The sequence below is a fragment of the Syngnathus typhle genome, linkage group LG7 (assembly GCF_033458585.1).
Source record: "Syngnathus typhle isolate RoL2023-S1 ecotype Sweden linkage group LG7, RoL_Styp_1.0, whole genome shotgun sequence".
In the NCBI taxonomy this organism is placed as follows: Eukaryota; Metazoa; Chordata; class Actinopteri; order Syngnathiformes; family Syngnathidae; genus Syngnathus; species Syngnathus typhle.
This window is the reverse complement of record NC_083744.1, coordinates 18,260,458-18,277,509: the sequence shown is the minus strand read 5'-3', so window position 1 is coordinate 18,277,509 and position 17,052 is coordinate 18,260,458. Positions and strand designations below refer to the sequence as shown.

Below are 17,052 nucleotides of genomic sequence, written 5' to 3'. Positions count from 1 at the left end.
GTGCATGTGTGCAAGACAACAGGTGGGACACACTAGCACAGGCGCGCGCACACACGGCCCACCTGCCACACCTGTCAATCATCGAGCAGCGTGCACTTTTGCAAGGAAGCTCGCATCGTGCGTGTGTGTGTGTGAGAGAGATACCATCTACATGTGAGTGTGTGTATGCAGTATACATCTATATACGCACGCACATATAGACACTGTATACCTGTATACATGCTGTCCTTGACACTCTCCCTGAACTTTGACCCCACTTAACAAATCCTCATCCGGATGGTTTACACGCACTTTGTTTTGGTGGCGACGAACGACAAGTCCTCTCAGTGACGGGTCAGTGAGGACAAAGTGTGCGGGGAGGTTTGAGGGGGAGGGGCTTTTGGGGGTCCAGTTACCCCTAAGGGAAGTAAACCAACGTCAAGTGTGAACTTTGATGTCTGCACGTGAATGTTGTTGCTGTTTGTCTTATCTGTCTTTTCTTTTCTTATGCCATTTTTGCCCTCGTGCCGCACGAGCGAGACACGTTGCTGCACCAGCGGCGGCCGCATGTGTTCCACTTTCTTCATGATGGCTTTGAACTTGTGTCTGCTGCTGCAGAGTAAAGTGCCCCATCGCTCCCGACACCCCAAAAGCGCCCCCCCCCCTCATTATCCCGTGCAGATGTTGGGTCGGCGGGCAGCTAGCGAGCCCGTCTCAAATGTCGCCCATCTAATTGATAGGAAAACTCTGGCCGGGAAGCGCTAAGCCCGTCTGAGCTCTCGGGTTCCCGGTGGGCGCGAGGCGTTCACGGACCTCGCGTCGGGCCACGGAGCCAGATGAAGACGATCCGGACCGGGTCTTAAACGAAGGATGTGACGCTAATGACTTTAAGAAGAACTAATCCGGCCATCTGGACCCGCCCATTGTTTGATCTGGACCTTGTTGTCTCTTTGGGGACGGATCATGGGAAGGGGCTTCCTTGTTTGTTTTGCTTTCATTTGCTGCTGGATCCGTTGCAGATGGACAGACACGACCGGTCATTCGATCGGGGACGGCGAGGCCTTCTCTCCTCGTCGTTCTACGTTCTAATAAAAAAAAAAAAAAAAAAGGTCCATCAGAATTGAGCACGGCCATGTACAAGACAACCCAATCTAGGAATGACCCCCCCCCCCCCCCGAGTCCTTTCCCGGTGGCGTGATGGATGACTCTATGGCGCTATTTTGAGGCGGGTGGCGCTATGTGACCTTTGGCGGGTATTTCTCGTCCCGGCTTTTTAATGCACCCGAGAGCCGGTTCGGACTGTCCGGAACATTCCGCACTCTTCCCCCCCATGGAGGGGCTGAAGACTGTCTTTGGAAGTCGCCGCTCAGGAATCTGTGGCGAGGGGACGCCTCACCTGCGTGTTGCATTCATGATGTCAAAGAAGAGGATTCTATTCCTGCACGGAACAAACGTGCTGAAGTGGATGTTGCTTCCATCCAAAACGAAACGTGCCGATCGGCGCCTGAGATGGCTCTGCTCAGCTTTTTTGTGCTGGGCGGCCATTTTGGCTTCTTTTGGACTTGTGCTGCATTTGATCTGGCAGCTGAACTTGAGTGCACAATTTCTCCGTTCTACTAGCAGTGGACAGCTGCGGTGTCAGTTACACACAAACCGGGCCCCACTTGAGGGGGGGGGGGGTAGGGGGTCACGCGCCGCACTACACTCTGCGTGCGTGCGTCTCCGGGGACACGTTGGCCCGGGCCTTGCTCAAGACGCAGGAGCGAGGCAGAGGTAAGGTAGGTGAGGCTAGGCCTGGCCGGACCGGGCCCCCGCTTCCAGATGCCCGCTGTTGACAGAGTGCTCCTTAGCGCGCCATTGGCCGCTTCTCCTCGTGGGCCGGAGTGTGCTGTGCGACAGCTGCGGGGTCTCAACAACACCCCCTTCATATTCCTACTTGGACGCCCCCCCCCCCATCAAATACCCCTCACTCGATGCCCCAAAAGCACCACAGCAGGCCACATGGGACAAAGTGCGAGCCCAAATGCAGCATTATTGGCACTTACACGCCTTGTCCACCAGACGGCGCTGTCGCCCCAGTATTGCTCCTCATCCCGCTTTTCTTGCTTTTTTTCCTGTGTGGCTTTGCACGTCCAAGTTTAGGACAAGACAAAGTCTGAAGGACAAATTCCTTTTGCATTATGAGTTAATCAGAATGATTCACATGAATGGTATCATTGAGTCCAATCCAGGAATTGCTGGTTCTGTCGTCTGCTAGAATTAGTTAGCACTCTCCAGGCCGTTGTGGATGGACCCACCCAGGAGGATGCAGACGCTCTGTTGGGAAGGAAGGAAAGCCACTCGAGAAGCTGACCCAAAGCCAACCCAATCCCCTGGGGGCCCTCACCCGCCTGGGCATCTGCGAAGGTCCTGGTCTCGTCCTGGTACACCTCCGATTGAAATAGGTCTTGGGGTCTGCTCTCGGCAACACCGTACGCAGCACTGGACCAACTTTTCATTCCTTTCTTATCGGGGCCGATGGAGCCATGCTATGCCGCTTAGCTTGTATGCTTCTTGCACAATGACAATAAATCGTATTGACTGTACTCTCCAGTAAGTGACATGTCGGTTACCACGGTTACGACCGATGCACGGCAGCTAAGAACACAAAATGCAGATTTGGGTCTGAGGACATTTTTTTTTAAATGCCATATGTGTGTGAGGATATCAAAGGAATGAACAGTTATTGCGTACCCAGGTGTGTGCGTGCGCGCACATGTAATCCTCTTAAACGAATGCATCCAATGAGGCGGCGGCGTGCCGTCTGGTCCTACCCGCCCTTCGCCCGCTTTCCCGCCATTTAATCCAAGTGGATTATGTGGCGCTGACTGGGCGGCACATTGAGGTGAGGAAGAACCCGCAGGAAGCGGCAAGTGGGAGCAGCAGCGGGAGGAGCCTCCCAGGAACGGCCGTCCGAGACCACAGGTGGCGGTGGCGGGGGAGCCATGAGCGGCTGGAAGGAGGCAAAAATTGAGGAAAGCCAACCAGCCGGTACGGCCCACGAGAGGAGACGCCGTCCGTCCTCTTGAGTCGGGATGAAGCGCGGCCTCCAAGTCGCCGCCTTGCTCTTGCTGTGGCTCGGCGTTCACGCTCAGCTGAAGATCCCGCCTGAGACGTGAGTGCGCTTTTCCTTCTTGCCAAACGGCTTCGGATCTGGAGCGTCTTCTTTCTGACCCGGTGGATGAAGGAACGAGGCTTCAAAGTGGTCTTGATCTGGATCTTCATAGTCTTGCTGTGCATGAGTGAAACCTGTCCAGATGGGTTCTGAGCTCGATAGTCTCACTTTGACTGAATGGATAAATGAGCTTCCAAGGGGTTCTCATCCAGCTATTCATTCATGACTATGACGACCCACGTTTCATTGACGGTCAAAGTGACTCAACGATGTCATGGTAAATCAGTAGCTTTGGTTCGGAGTAATGCACATGTTGATAAACGTCATCACAATGATGGCGTGATCCCTCGTGGTCGAGATGTCAGAGAGCTAACGAGGCGCTTCCGTTGGGGGAATTGACGCCCTCTTGCTGTCTCGTTGGCTGCCGGGGCGCAGATTCCGCCCCTTGCCGGCCCGTTAGGTCAGTGGGCAGGATTTGGAAGGCTCCAACTGTCCCACATATTTAGCCGCCTCTTGTCCCTCTGCCATCTTGTCCACTCATCCTGCTAATCTGGTTAATCTGCACTAGCACACCGCCACATTATCTGGGCTGTGTCCCCGCTTGCAACTTTGGCTGTTTTCTAAATGTCCCCCCCACCTTCCAGAATCTTGCACCATGTTCTCGAATGATCACAGAATGTTGTTACATCTATAATGGCCCTAATGCTGTTTCCCACACTATTCTAAAATGGGTTGGCGATTTTACACAATGTTCAGTAAGTAATATGAAAGTAGCATGCAAATGAATGCATTGTTTACACACACACAAGCTAATTTTTAGAATCTAAATCGGCATTTCATAGAGGGAAAAAGCAAAACCACAAAGAAATTGCATGTTCACATGACGTCCAGTAGGTGGCGTCCTCGTCGGAGGAATTCTGTGTACAGTACTTACAATTGGAAGATCGTATCTTTTCCGAGTATTTTTCATCCCCGGCAAACGACGTGACGTTCCCACGAAGAAAACTATTCTTTTTTTTTTATCACACACACATTCACACCATCAATGCGGGAATCGAACTCACGGTGTCGGCTCACAAGACAGGCAAGAAGAAAACGATTCCGGCGCAAACGAACTCACTCCTCTGACGTAGTTCCCGCCATTAGCTAGTGCAGCTAACGAACACGGCTAGCTAGTCGGCTATGCTAACTGCACTAGGCTAATGTCTGGAACAGGAATGCAATTAGCTACAGCTAACTAGCCATTGTCACGCTCGTCCTTTTCCACCTGCGAGTAAACATGGCGCTGGACCCGCAATAAGCGGGCCTTGTCCCATTTCCGCTGAAAAGGTTTTTTGTACTTGTCTCAGAAATTATTTTGTTAACACACCAATATGCTAACGTGCTCATTCGCAGTGTGTGTACGCGCGCGTGTCTCTCAAACATGGAAGTGCTTCCCGATTGATCACATTGATGACATCATCGTGATCTTACGCGATTTTAGCCTTCCACTGTGCTTGTTAACTTGACACTTGAGTTATTTTGCGTTTTGTTCCACTTGATGTGTTGTTTTGTTGAGCTGTGGGTTGAGTGATTTTTGTCATACGTCCGGGTTGCATAGATTGTGTTGTATATTATGACGGAGTCATGTTGTCATCATTTTTGTCTTGTTTTGGGTTGAGTTGCTCTGAGTTAAGTTGGCTTGAATTGTGTTTTTCATTTGCTACTTATTGTGCGTCAGGTATTGTGGTTCTGTTGAGTTGTGTTGCGTTCTGTGTGTCGTGTTTTTTGTAGGTGGGGCAATCGCAATTCACTTGAAATTGTTGAGATGATAAATGATGCCGATTGTGCAATCGACATGACAGGTTGTGTCGTTGTGTTACAGCGTGCAGCAATGGGCGTCCATCTTCTCGTCGCAGCTTCGAGAGCTTTCCACCAAGTATTCCGGATCGCTTCTTCTGCAAAAGGTACAGCTCGTTCCTCTTTTTGTTGATCCGCGATTGGCATCGATCCACTTTGATGGAGCGAGAAAGTCACCTGATGACTCGAGGTCACGCGATGTCTGATTTGGCTGACTTGCAGATCAGATCAGATTGGGGTGGCCAGGATCTCCAAGCTCATAATAAAGTGACACAAATCCCCGTGACACAAATAACCTCACTAAACAGGGTTAGCGTGCTATGTTTAGCTCCGTGCTAACGAGCGTATCTCGGCTAGCTTGAGCCGTTTGTTCGTCGCTCGCGTTGGTTATGCGAAGCGCAGGTAAATAGTCTACGGATGAAATGTCTACTGAGGTAAAGGTACAAATTCTGTCCGAGAACGATGTCCTCGGTGCACGACTATGGAGTGCGCCTTTTTTGGCAGAAGTCCGGGAATCCATTTTTGTGTGCTGTGTTCAGAAACTGAAGGATGTGGAGCCCATCATCAAGATGGTGGACCTGGACGGAAGCGATCTGGTCAAGGATTTTGCTGACCAGATTGAACGCATGCTGGGCAGCAAAATGAAGTCTGTCAAGGTGCTTTTTAGAATTCTGCCGTTGTTCTGTTGACCAGCAGCTGCTGAGTGATGAGCTGGTAGAATTCATTCATCAATCATCCGGCACCATTGTGCAAAAAAAAAAAAAAAAAGGGGACACAAAATATAATCTCGATGTCGTCCTTCAGCGACTCGCCGAGTCGGCGGAAGATGCCGACCTCTATCACGACTTCAACGCTTCCTTAGAGGTAATTTTTTAGTTGGTCTGAATTAGCCAATAATCACGTCCACGTTGAAGCAAATCCTGGCCGGCCGGCCGGCCGACGCAGAGCAAGTCCCGTCAGCGTTTTTCCTCCCATTCTCAGTTTGACTACTACAACTCCATGCGGATCAACACGCTGGACGAGGACGGCAACGCTGTGGAGCTGGGCGGCGAGTTCCCGCTGGAGGAGAACGAGCACTTCAACAAGATGCCCGTCAACACCCAGCAGAGCACCGTGCAGGTGCCCACCAACGTCTACAACAAAGGTGGCTCGTCCGTCGGCGCCGCCCCTCGGCCCAGGCGGCCCTTCCTCACCCTTCCTCCTCTTCCAGACCCCAACATCCTCAACGCTGTGTACAACTCGGAGGCCCTCAATGACGTTTTTGTGGGCAACTTCCTCAAGGACCCTACGCTCACCTGGCAGTACTTTGGCAGCTCTGCCGGCTTCTTCAGGATCTACCCCGGTAACACGATTGGAGTCATCCAATCGCCACTTTGAGCTTAGCGTGTTTATCCTTTCAGGCATCAAATGGACGCCGGACAGCAACGGCGTCGCAGCCTTCGACTGCAGGAACCGAAACTGGTGACTCTTTAATTCGAAATGTTGTGCGCACACATTTGAGGAGGTTCAGTCAGACAAAAGTTTGCTGCCACCTTGCGCTATTCTCATTTGACTGATGAATTATGATGATGTGAGTTGAGAAGTTCCACCACTCGCACGCGCGTCAGGTACATCCAGGCGGCCACATCGCCCAAGGACATCATCATCATGGTGGACATCAGCGGCAGCATGAAGGGCTTGAAGATGACCATCGCCAAGCACACCATCAACACCATCCTCGACACGCTGGGAGAGAACGACTTTGTCAACGTCATCGCCGTGAGACGCATGCGCGCACATGCCAGAACGTGTGCATGACTTTACGCGCCCGTCTGTGTGTATGTGTGTAGTACACAGATTACGTGCGCTATGTGGAGCCGTGCTTTAAGGGAACTCTGGTCCAATCCGACCTGGACAACAGGGAGGTAAGCTCTCCGTCGGCAGCCTCAGCGCCGCAACAAAGTCACGGCGTGATGTCGTCATTGTTGACGCGTGTGCGTGTCAGCACTTCAAGATACTGGTGGAGAAGCTTCACGTGAAAGGAGAAGCAAAGCTCAAGAACGCCATGAAAGAAGCCTTCAAGATCCTCAATGAGGTGAGAGGGGGGCAAGGGGCGTGTCTTTGACATCCCGCACGGCACAATGGGAGAAGAAACGTCTTTTGTGCGCGTAGGCGCGCGTTTTGGGTCAGGGCAGCATGTGCAACCAGGCCATCATGCTGATCACCGACGGCGCCATGGAGGACTTTGAGTCCGTCTTTGAGGAGTTCAACTGGCCCGAGCGCAGGGTGAGCTCGCCTCGCCTCGCCGCCTGTGGCTGTGCGTGTGCCTGCTCAACGTTGGCTGAGCTCCTTGGCTCTGCAGGTGCGCGTCTTCACGTATTTGATTGGCCGAGAGATGACCTTTGCCCAGAACGCCAAGTGGATCGCCTGCAACAACAAAGGTGGCGCAAGTCTTGCTCTGTTGTCATGTGAGAGATGCACTTTTTGGAGCTAGCGACACTTTGACGCAGGCTACTACACGCACGTGTCGACGCTGGCCGACGTGCAGGAGAACGTGATGGAGTACCTGCACGTGCTGAGTCGGCCCATGGTCATCAACCACGACCACGACATCATCTGGACCGAAGCCTACATGGACACTGTGGTGAGACCGCCCGCTCCGTCCGTCCCCCTCGCTCCTAAAAGACGGCGCACCGCCCTTCATCTTCCTCATGATTTTCCATCATCATCATCATCCTTTTCATCCTCTTCATGACCTTGCCGTCAGCTTCCCAAAACCAAAGAGGTAAACCTGCTCCCTTGGCAATGCTCAGGCGCAGGCCTTTGTTTTCGTCAGCTCCGTGCTTGAAGCCAATCCGCTTGTGTGTTTTGATCACGGTGTTGTTGGCAGCTGTTCAGCACCAAGGCGCAAAGTCTGCTGCTGATGACGTCGGTGGCCATGCCCGTCTTCAGCAAGAAGAAGGAGACGGTCAGTGAGAATTCAGCACGAAAAGTAGCCTCGGTTGGGAAGGTGTCAACTGAGTCATGGCGTGTGTGCAGCTGTCGCACGGGATCCTCCTGGGCGTGGTGGGTACCGACGTTCCCCTCATGGAGGTGATGAAGCTGGTGCCCCGCTACATGGTGGGTCCGCCTGGCCGCGCCCTCGCGCTCCTCGTCCCCCTCGTCACGGTTTTGCCTTTGTCGTCGTTGCGTGTCAGCTGGGCGCGCACGGCTACGCCTTCCTCATCACCAACAACGGCTACATCCTGGCGCACCCCGACCTTCGACCTCTGGTGACTACGCACAAGCACGCGCGCCATCAGAATCGGAGCGATGTACTCCGTTGAAGAACGGCAGCAAAGCAAGCCTTTGTTTGCAGTACAAGGACGGCAAGAAGCTGAAGCCCAAGCCCAACTACAACAGCGTGGACCTGTCCGAGGTGGAGTGGGAGGACGACGACGAGACGGTAAGCGCGACCGGCGGGCGGGCCGGTCTTCTTCGCTCGCAACCGACCGTCTTTTGGCAGCTGCGGACGGCCATGGTGAAAGGCGAGACCGGAAGTTACACGCTCAACATCCGCACCTCGCTGGAGAACGGGGTGAGTCCGTTGGATGGACCAGGCACAAAAAGCGACTGAGCGAGCCAGAAAGAGTTGCAAGTCCACTTTGTCGCTAGCAAGAGGCAAAATGATGACGTTCCATTTTTGAACAGAGGAGGCCCCTCTTCCTGGTCAACGACTATTTCTACACAAACATTGACGACACTCCCTTCAGGTACGATTGGACATTGGGCAATGCTCTCTGTGACTTGTTCAAAACGAGTCTGTTGAATGCCAGTCCCATCTGCGTAGACAGACAATTTTTCAATGCTTTGAGTGGTGATTGAGGCTGAGCTCTTTGTGTGCTTCACACAGCTTCGGCATGGTGTTGACCCAAGGTCACGGGAAACTCATGTTTGTGGGAAACGTGTCGGTGGAAGAAGGTAGGCGCTGGCCTCGCTTTTCCTCACGCTTTGCTCACACGGTGAGCTGTGACCTTTGCGCCCGCCCGCCCGCAGGGCTCCACGACCTGACCTCTCCCGACCTCAGCATCGCCTCCGAGTGGTACGACTGTGATCTCAGTTTGGTTCCTTTTTATGAAGTGAGTTTACTCATGGCAAAAAGATTCAATGCGACGGTTCGTTTTTCTCCTTGAGGACCTACTGCGAGACGGACATCGACCCCGCCCACCGCAAGTACTCGCAGCTGCAGGCGGCCCTCCGCTACCTGCAGGGCGAGGAGCCCGACCTGGAGTGTAAGTGGCCGCGTGGTCCGAAAAGCTTTCGGGCCTCCATGACGTCGGCCGTGTGCGCTTGGGCTAGGCGACGAGCTGCTGCTCCAGCAAACCTTGTTTGACGCGGTGGTGACGGCGCCCATGGAGGCCTACTGGAACGCCATCATGCTGGACGGCAGGGTGGAGCCCGGCGTGGAGACGGCCTTCCTGGGCACGCGCGTGGGCCTGACGAGGATCATGAGATACGCCGGCGTGGAGACCCGCGTGGCAAAGTGAGAAGGCGGCGCGCTGTCACTGTGCCGGCGCTCGCATCAATACGCGTGCTGATCTTCCTCACCTCCCAGAAAGTTCCTGACGCCCGCGGACAAGGACAACCTGTTTACGGTGGACCACTTCCCGCTGTGGTACCGCCTGGCCGTGGAGAACCCGCCGGGAAGTTTCTTCTACTACCCTATCAACGACAAAGGTCACACACACACACGCTCCTCTTTCTTTTGATCTTCTTGTCATTGCTGTTCTCACACGTGTTTGTTGTCGTTGCTTCCAGGCACCAAGTACGTGGTGGCCACGACGTCGGTCACCGTGGCAGCGCAAGGCAAGACGGCCGTGGCCGGAGGTCAGTCATCCTTCCTTGGAATTCATCAGAAGGTCAGGTCGCTTTTCTTTGTTTGTTTTGAGCTCGACTGCCGCTCCAGAGTCAGCTAACCAATCCAGCTACTGCTCGGACCCTGGACACTTAAACGTACACCAATCACTTTTATTGAGGAAGCCGTCTCTTCATCTGGAACAATAATGGGAACTTTTACAAGTGGTGCTGAAGTTGCAGGAAGTCCGTGCGGCCTGTAGGTGGCAGTGTTGCTGTAGGATAAGAGTGTCTTGGCGCAGGACCAAGAGGGGACATTTTTCCGAATCGTTCACTCGTTGCCATCTCCCTAAACACTACACGGGGATTTTGTACATCATCTAAGGAACTAGATAGTTCCTTTGAAAGAAAAAGATTGATGTGATCATTCCAAATGCAGTCATTCGCTAATTCCTTATTACTCCCGAATGCCTTTTATGTCACAGACTATATGGCTGGAAGGAGGAATCAAATCAAATCAAGCCAAATTGTCACTATTTTGAGATTGTAGTAGAGTCATGACGATGTCGGAAGAAGACGGCGGACAAGCACACATCAGAAGCTGCTGATGCGGTAGCCGTGCACCACGCAGCCTTCTTTGGGCGGCGGCTCCTCTGGCAGAAGGTCATCTTCGGGGTCGGCGTCCGGTCCCGACCGCTCCATGAGCGGCTGCCCGCGGTGGTTAAGGTGCTTCTGGTGGCGCGCCATGAGCGAGGCGTAGACACAGCCGTAGGTGGCCGCCACGGCCATCATGAGGCACACCGTCCCGCACACCACGCCCGCCACGATCTGCGTGCCGCGAGCCCGCCGCACGCTGAGCGGACGGTAGCGCTGCCGCACGCAGTCGCGGCCCGGCGGACACGAGGGGCGGCTCGGGTCTCCGGACGCAAACTCCCTGGCGCCGGAGTCTCCGCTGGAGCTCTGCGTGCAGTGGGCCAACATCTCGGCCGGCACCCCGCGGATATCCCGGCCCGACAAGCTCCTCGGTAGACTGCAAGTCACGGCGTCTACCAGACCATCTAAAAGGATGGAGGAGAAAAGATGGATTCAACATTTTAGGGAGGAGAGGAGATGTTTGGTCCTGGCCTTTTCTCGTAAATGGCATCAGGAGGAGGTCTTTGTCAGAATGTCTCGGCGGCCCACCTCGGTAGAGCATCCACTCCATCCAGTGTTTGAAGGCCCTCATCTTGCAGTCGCAGTACCAGGGGTTCCCAGCCAGGAGGAGCTGCTTAAGTTCCCTCACAGGTTCAAAGGTGGCCCTCTCCAGGACGACCAGACGGTTCCTGGCCAGGGACAACCACCGCAACCTCTGGAGTCCGTCCAGCAGGCCCGTAGGCAGCCAGGGGAGCGCATTGGAAGACAGGTCCAGACCTCGGAGCCACCGCAAACCCTTGAAGGCCTCCCTGTCCAGGCCCCACTCCAACTCCTGGCTCCAGTCGACGTTCGCGGTGGTCAGGTGCTCTCCGAGAAGGTTAGCGGACAGGTTGAGCCAACGTAGGCTGCCCAGATCGGCGAAGGCTCCCGCGGGCAGGCCGGACAGTCGGTTCTGGGAGATATCCAGGACCTCCAGGCCGCTGAGGTTGGTCCAGTCAACGGACACCAGGGTGGAGAGGTTGTTCCGGTGGAGACGCAGCGTCATGCAGTCCTGATCCAGCGTAGGCAGGAGCGGCGTCAAGGTCATCAGATCCAGACCCGAGCAGTCGCTGGTGTTCCCGGTGCAGGTGCACATGTCGGGACAGCCCCGGCCCGAGCCCAGGAGGACCACCAGAACCAGGGTGGGCGTGACGGCGCCAACTGCCAAAAGCCAAAACAAAGGGTGAGGAATGGGCCTTGCAATAGGAATGAACTGCTGCCTTTTAGATTCCAAGTTGGTGGATCATGGCAAAACATCTTACTATACACAGCTCAATAATGAATCAATGATTTCCAATCATCGTGGAGAAGACGCACCGAGGAGCCGCTGGAGCTTTTGCGGGTGCTGGTCCAGCCGCCTCATGTCAACCACATGGATCACAGCAGGGTCCGTTCGAGCGGAGCATCCTGCGGAGAACGACCAGAACCCGACATGAGCCCGACGTTCTGTTTTTGCCACGCGGCAAACTTTCCCTTTGGATGCAATTGTGATGCTACATGCTAGCGCTAGCAGTTTGCCCCTTCCAGCCGAGCCCGCCATCAACTGCCGGCCGGCGCTAATCCTCAAATGAATTGAATAATCCCAGCAAAGCTTTATTCCTTCCCAGTGAGGATGAAATGCTGAACTTGGTCAAACATCGGCGACGGACGGACGGACGGACGGACGGACGATTAAAAGCATCGCCAGATGGCAGGATGGAGAGAAAAGAGGAGCAAATCCACGCCGGCCTTCCTTTCCTGCCAAGGCACTTGAGTCAAGACGGACGCCGCCCCCAGCGCTTTTCTTTGTGGACCTTCCGTCCCGCTTTGTCAGCCCGCCACAAAGGAGCCATCTTGGCTGCCTCGGAGGCCCGCCGCCGCTATTGAAGCGCATCGTCCTCACAATATGGACAAAATGTCTGCCAAAGTGTCAGCGCAGACTGATGACAAGTTGAAAGCCCTCATTTGAAATCGAAGGGTAGTTTCAAACTTGAATTTAAAACCCGAACCCCAAGAAGTTTCAAAGTCGAACATGCCCAGAAATACCTGTCGGAGTTGCCACGCCACGGACGCCCTCAGGCGGAGGCCAGGGGGGCGCCGACCCCCCTCACCCCCTCCCTTTGCACGCCCCTGGACTGCAGACACGTCACATGCACACTCACCATGTGCCCCCAAGGTCAAAGTCGTGCAGTGGAGCTCCAGCACAGAAGGTCCTCCTCCGGAACGGAAAGTCCACCTGCACACAGGTGGCCAAGCGCTCCTCACCCCATCAAGTGTGGAGCCACTTGCTGCTTCTGCTCAAACACGGGCGGGCGGGCGCACTTCATCCTGGAAGCTCCTCCTCATCTGCGTCATTCTGGTATAGTGCGCCTTATCCGTTAGCGTCATCACTGCTCTCTCGGCTGCCTCTCGCGCACACACACACACACACACACACACGCGCGGGCATACATCATGAGCACACACCCAAACACACGCCCGGGGTGAGCGAGCATCATGTGGTTTGGAGGGGGGGAAAAAAAAGGCAGAGAGAGACAGAGGCTGTATGTTGCCGCACGGCTGCCGTTAGTGGAGTGTGCGCGTGCGTGCGAAGATTAAATGGAGTGTGTGCATTCATTCATTCATTCACATTGACTGATTGTGTGTGTGTATTTTTGTTCTATTCATAGCCGTAGGTCTGCAGATGTCCTTGGATGTGCTGGAGAAGGCCTTCTGGGCTGTCACCAAGCAGGTGACTGAGGGCACGCACACAAATACACACACACACACACACATACACAGCCAGCTGTTTGTGAGGCAGGCAGCCGATGCTTAATGAAAGCTGACAGCTCCTGAAGATTTCTCTTGACATTTCCATGCTGGGCTTCGTCATTTTAAATGTCTTTTGAGCTTTATTTTTCAATTTTAATCGTCATTTTTAATTGTAAGCGTAACTACGTCACAAGAATTAAGTGTCAGTGCTGCCCCCAGGGGCACACTGTGGTACTACATAGGAAGGACCTTTGTCATTCATGAAAGGATGCAAAAGTACACAAACTTATACTTTGCTCAACACAAATGACATGTAATATTTGTTGTCCTAGTTTAACGATGGCTATCTTTCGAATGTTCTATGTTTTTTCTTTCAGGCGAGCGACACAGACGTGAGTGTTTCCTCTTTTGTCGCTCAGCTCCAGGCGGGAACGCCGCAATTGACATGTTTTGCTTGCGTGTTAGTGTTCCAATGTGGAAGGATTGTGCCCCCTCAACTGCGAAAGTGACGTAAGTCACGTCACACCACACACACACCGCACTTTCCAAGGCGTAAAGTCGTGGCGTGCGTGCGTAGGTCACATGACGACGCACGTGAGCCGTCGTTGACGTGATGTCATCTTCCAGGACCTGCGCTGCCTGTTGGTGGACAACCACGGCTTCATCTTGCTGTCCAAAGAGAGAAAGGAGGTAAGAGGTCAGGGGTCACGGCCAACGTGAGGAGGAGGACGAGGCCGTCCGGCGACTGACGAGGCAAGATTGGCTCGTTTGAGCGCCAGATTGGCCGCACGACCTTCATGCTCACCTCGGACGCTGACCGTGCGCGTTGCCAGCAGAAGAACGAGATGCCATCGTGTCATTATTTGATTGCTTCGGTGACAGCTGGCCATCGCGCGGCGGCACATTAGCCCTGGCCATTAACACACACACATACACACATTAGTCAAACTAATGCGCATTACACAAAGCCACGTGCTCACATTCAGGCAATCTTTAATCCACCACATGTTATTCAGTCCACTCCATTTTTTTGTTTTGTTTTTATTCAGGTGGGCCGCTTCATGGGCGAGGTGGACGGCGCCGTCATGGCCACGCTCATCAAGATGGGCATGTACAAAAAGTCAGTTGGGCAACTTTGTGGCTGCCGTTTTGTGCTGGTTCAAAGCCAGCATGACAACATTGTGTGTGTGTGTGTGTGTGTGTGTGTGTGTGTGTGTGTGTGTGTGTGTTGTCACCCCTGGTTTCCCGCCTGCTCCACTTGCAGAGTGTCGCTGTTCGACTACCAGGCCATGTGCAAGAACAGCCATCAGCACGCCAGCGGTGCTCCCCGCCACCTGCTCAGCGTCAGTGGCGTGCACATTGAAACTTGGGCGCCGAGGCGTACCTAATCATTTGTCCGACGTTTGGCGGCCCGGCTTGACGGTTGTTGTCTTTGTGTTTGCGCAGCCTCTCTACAACCTGGCGGCCATCGTCCGCTGGATCTTCTCCAATGCGCTCATGTGAGGAAGCGCAACTTTTTGCTGACCTCTCTTTTTATTTTTATTTTTCCAACTAACTTTGTGTGGCGTGTGTCTCTCAAGGTTCGTGTTGGATTTCAACCTGTGCGGTTTGTGGCACTCTGATTACTTTGTGGACGGTAAGCCACTGTCATCAGCCATTTTGTGATTGTGCCCATGACTCAAAACGCATGAAATGAATCCGGCTCAGCAAAACCTGTTGTGTTTGAGTCTCCTTGTCATCACTCTCCATGTTTCTCTCCATCATCATCATCATCATGGTTGTGTTCATCATTTAAGCCAAGGCTGGCTATCACACCTGTGAGTTCAACATGGACGACTCATCACATTAGCACCTCGCCCGCTGGATTGATTTGCATTTCTACTTGCGTGTGCCCAGCTCACAAGCAGAAGAAGGTGGAGGCTCTGGTTCCATGCGAGACGGCCTACCCCGGCTTCATGTATGACACCTCCGTCAAAGAGGCAAACAGCATCATCAAATGTGGACGCTGCCAAAAGTACAATCACACACACACACTATTTTTTTTTTTTTTTCTGCGCCTGATGGATGATGAGATGCTTGAATTTTTTTTTGCAGGATGTTTGTGGTGCAGCGTGTCCCAGACAGCAACTTGCTGGTGGTGGTGACGGAGGCTAACTGCGACTGTTCTCGCCAATACAGCCCCATCCCGCTGGAGGCCAAAGAGATCAAATATATCCTTTTGCCACGCGCCACCTACAGGCCGCCTAAGGCAAAGCTGGTTGGGTTTTCATTTTCCTTGACGACTGCCAACATAACGCCACGGTTAAGTGCAACAGGATGAAGTCGCAGAAAGTACGCAGGCGTCCTGAGTCTTGCCACGCCTACCACCCCAAGGTCGGGCCGGCGCATCTTTTGATGCCCCTTTGAAAGATTCAAACTTTTACAACTTACTTTTCAGTTACAGCATCTCCCATTTCAACATGTCAGTCAATTGTGCAGAATTTTCCATTTGTCGTCTGACTCCCTTAAAAATGTTTCTCTTGAAAATTGTGATCCATCCGCTTGACTTTTTGCCAAACTTTTGTGTGTCAGGAAAACGCCAAGGACTGTGGGGGCGCGTGCACCATCTCCCTGTCGTTGAGCCTTTTCTGCGCCTCCCTGCTCTTTTCGGGTACCCTTCTCCTTATGATATAACCACAGCAAGCGGCCATTCAGGAGGCGGAAGCAGACCTGAAGCAGGGATGTCAAGACCAACCTGGTTTCCGGTCGTTTCTATGGCTGTTCACAACGAAGCTTTAGCAGCTTTTTGCTGTTGAGGCAAAAAGACATTTATGGGACGCTCAGCGCCCTCTGGTGGACAGATTCATTCATAGCCATAGGTTTGACTTTTTTGGTCTCCTTCGAAAGAAATTCTTGAACGGTGATATACTGCCATTAGAGTTTTTCCACAAAAACACGGGGATTAAGTAGCAACCCCAAATTTAAAAAAAAAAGTATAAATAAAATATTTCTATAAATGTGTGTGTGTGGGGGAGGATAGTTGCCGAACGGCAAGGATCTGGTCTATTTATTGTATTCTTTTTCTTGTTATAACTTTATGCGACCTTTTTTCCAGTCTCCAGAGATGATTGTTATAAATAAAAACAATATATTTATATCATAGAGACTTCTGTCTATCCTGTCGACCAGCAGAGAAGCAAAGGTAGTGTAACACGTTGCAGTAATCTGTTTCTTTTACTAAAACACTTCTAGTATGATTAGGATTGTATTCAGTATACTATATATTTTCTTTTGTTTATTGTCAATATATACCTGGGCATTTAGGACTTATGTGGTGTGCGTGGTGACGTCACACCACATGGCCGACCATCCTCGCGCTGCATGTGGCTGAGGTAAGACACGAGCTGCGCTCTCTCGATTTCGGCTAATTAAAAGAATACGACTCCACATTACGGCAAAAGGGACGTGATAAATACTTGGGTAGAGATCTCCTATGTGATTTGGGGTTCGCCTTGTAGTCGCCAGGTGACGCTTTTGAGCTATCACCGAACGATCAAATGAGCTAATGCTGCTAACGCCAATTAGCGCTTGTGCTAATGTTGCTAACGTCAATTAGCGTGCATCTTTTTTATTTACTTCTGACTTCCGAGAGATCCGGCAAGTCCTTCGCATTTTGTGCACAATGATGGTATGATGATGTTTTTATTGTACATTTAGTTTTTGTCTTCAGTGGTGTCGTGATCCTTTGGAGAAGTTGCTCTACTCTCAATTTTCATTTTATTTTAAGTAGTCACAGTAAAAGGGCCTGTTTTAGAAAGTGACATGAAGAAAAGCCCGTCATCATCTCTATTTGCTGACTCGTAAGACGTTATTCTTTTGTTACTTTG

General features: G+C 52.6%; 1 protein-coding gene across 1 annotated transcript; it reads left to right on the top strand.

The window, feature by feature from the left end:
- The first annotated feature begins 2,863 nt into the window (after positions 1-2,863).
- On the top strand, positions 2,864-16,281 carry LOC133157159 (voltage-dependent calcium channel subunit alpha-2/delta-4-like). Its single transcript, XM_061283472.1, has 37 exons — positions 2,864-3,133; positions 4,998-5,079; positions 5,512-5,628; positions 5,777-5,836; positions 5,954-6,116; positions 6,183-6,314; positions 6,373-6,433; positions 6,580-6,730; positions 6,802-6,876; positions 6,957-7,046; positions 7,124-7,237; positions 7,314-7,392; positions 7,462-7,595; positions 7,719-7,736; positions 7,842-7,919; positions 7,991-8,071; positions 8,149-8,223; positions 8,310-8,396; positions 8,457-8,528; positions 8,642-8,703; positions 8,844-8,911; positions 8,987-9,032; positions 9,125-9,222; positions 9,290-9,473; positions 9,546-9,667; positions 9,749-9,817; positions 13,105-13,166; positions 13,564-13,578; positions 13,652-13,696; positions 13,814-13,876; positions 14,236-14,306; positions 14,451-14,529; positions 14,633-14,685; positions 14,767-14,822; positions 15,083-15,200; positions 15,281-15,559; positions 15,758-16,281. Exons 1-36 carry the CDS (start codon positions 3,054-3,056, stop codon positions 15,504-15,506), a joined length of 3,186 nt encoding a protein of 1,061 aa, XP_061139456.1. The 5' UTR covers positions 2,864-3,053; the 3' UTR covers positions 15,507-15,559; positions 15,758-16,281.
- The last annotated feature ends 771 nt before the right edge of the window (positions 16,282-17,052 follow it).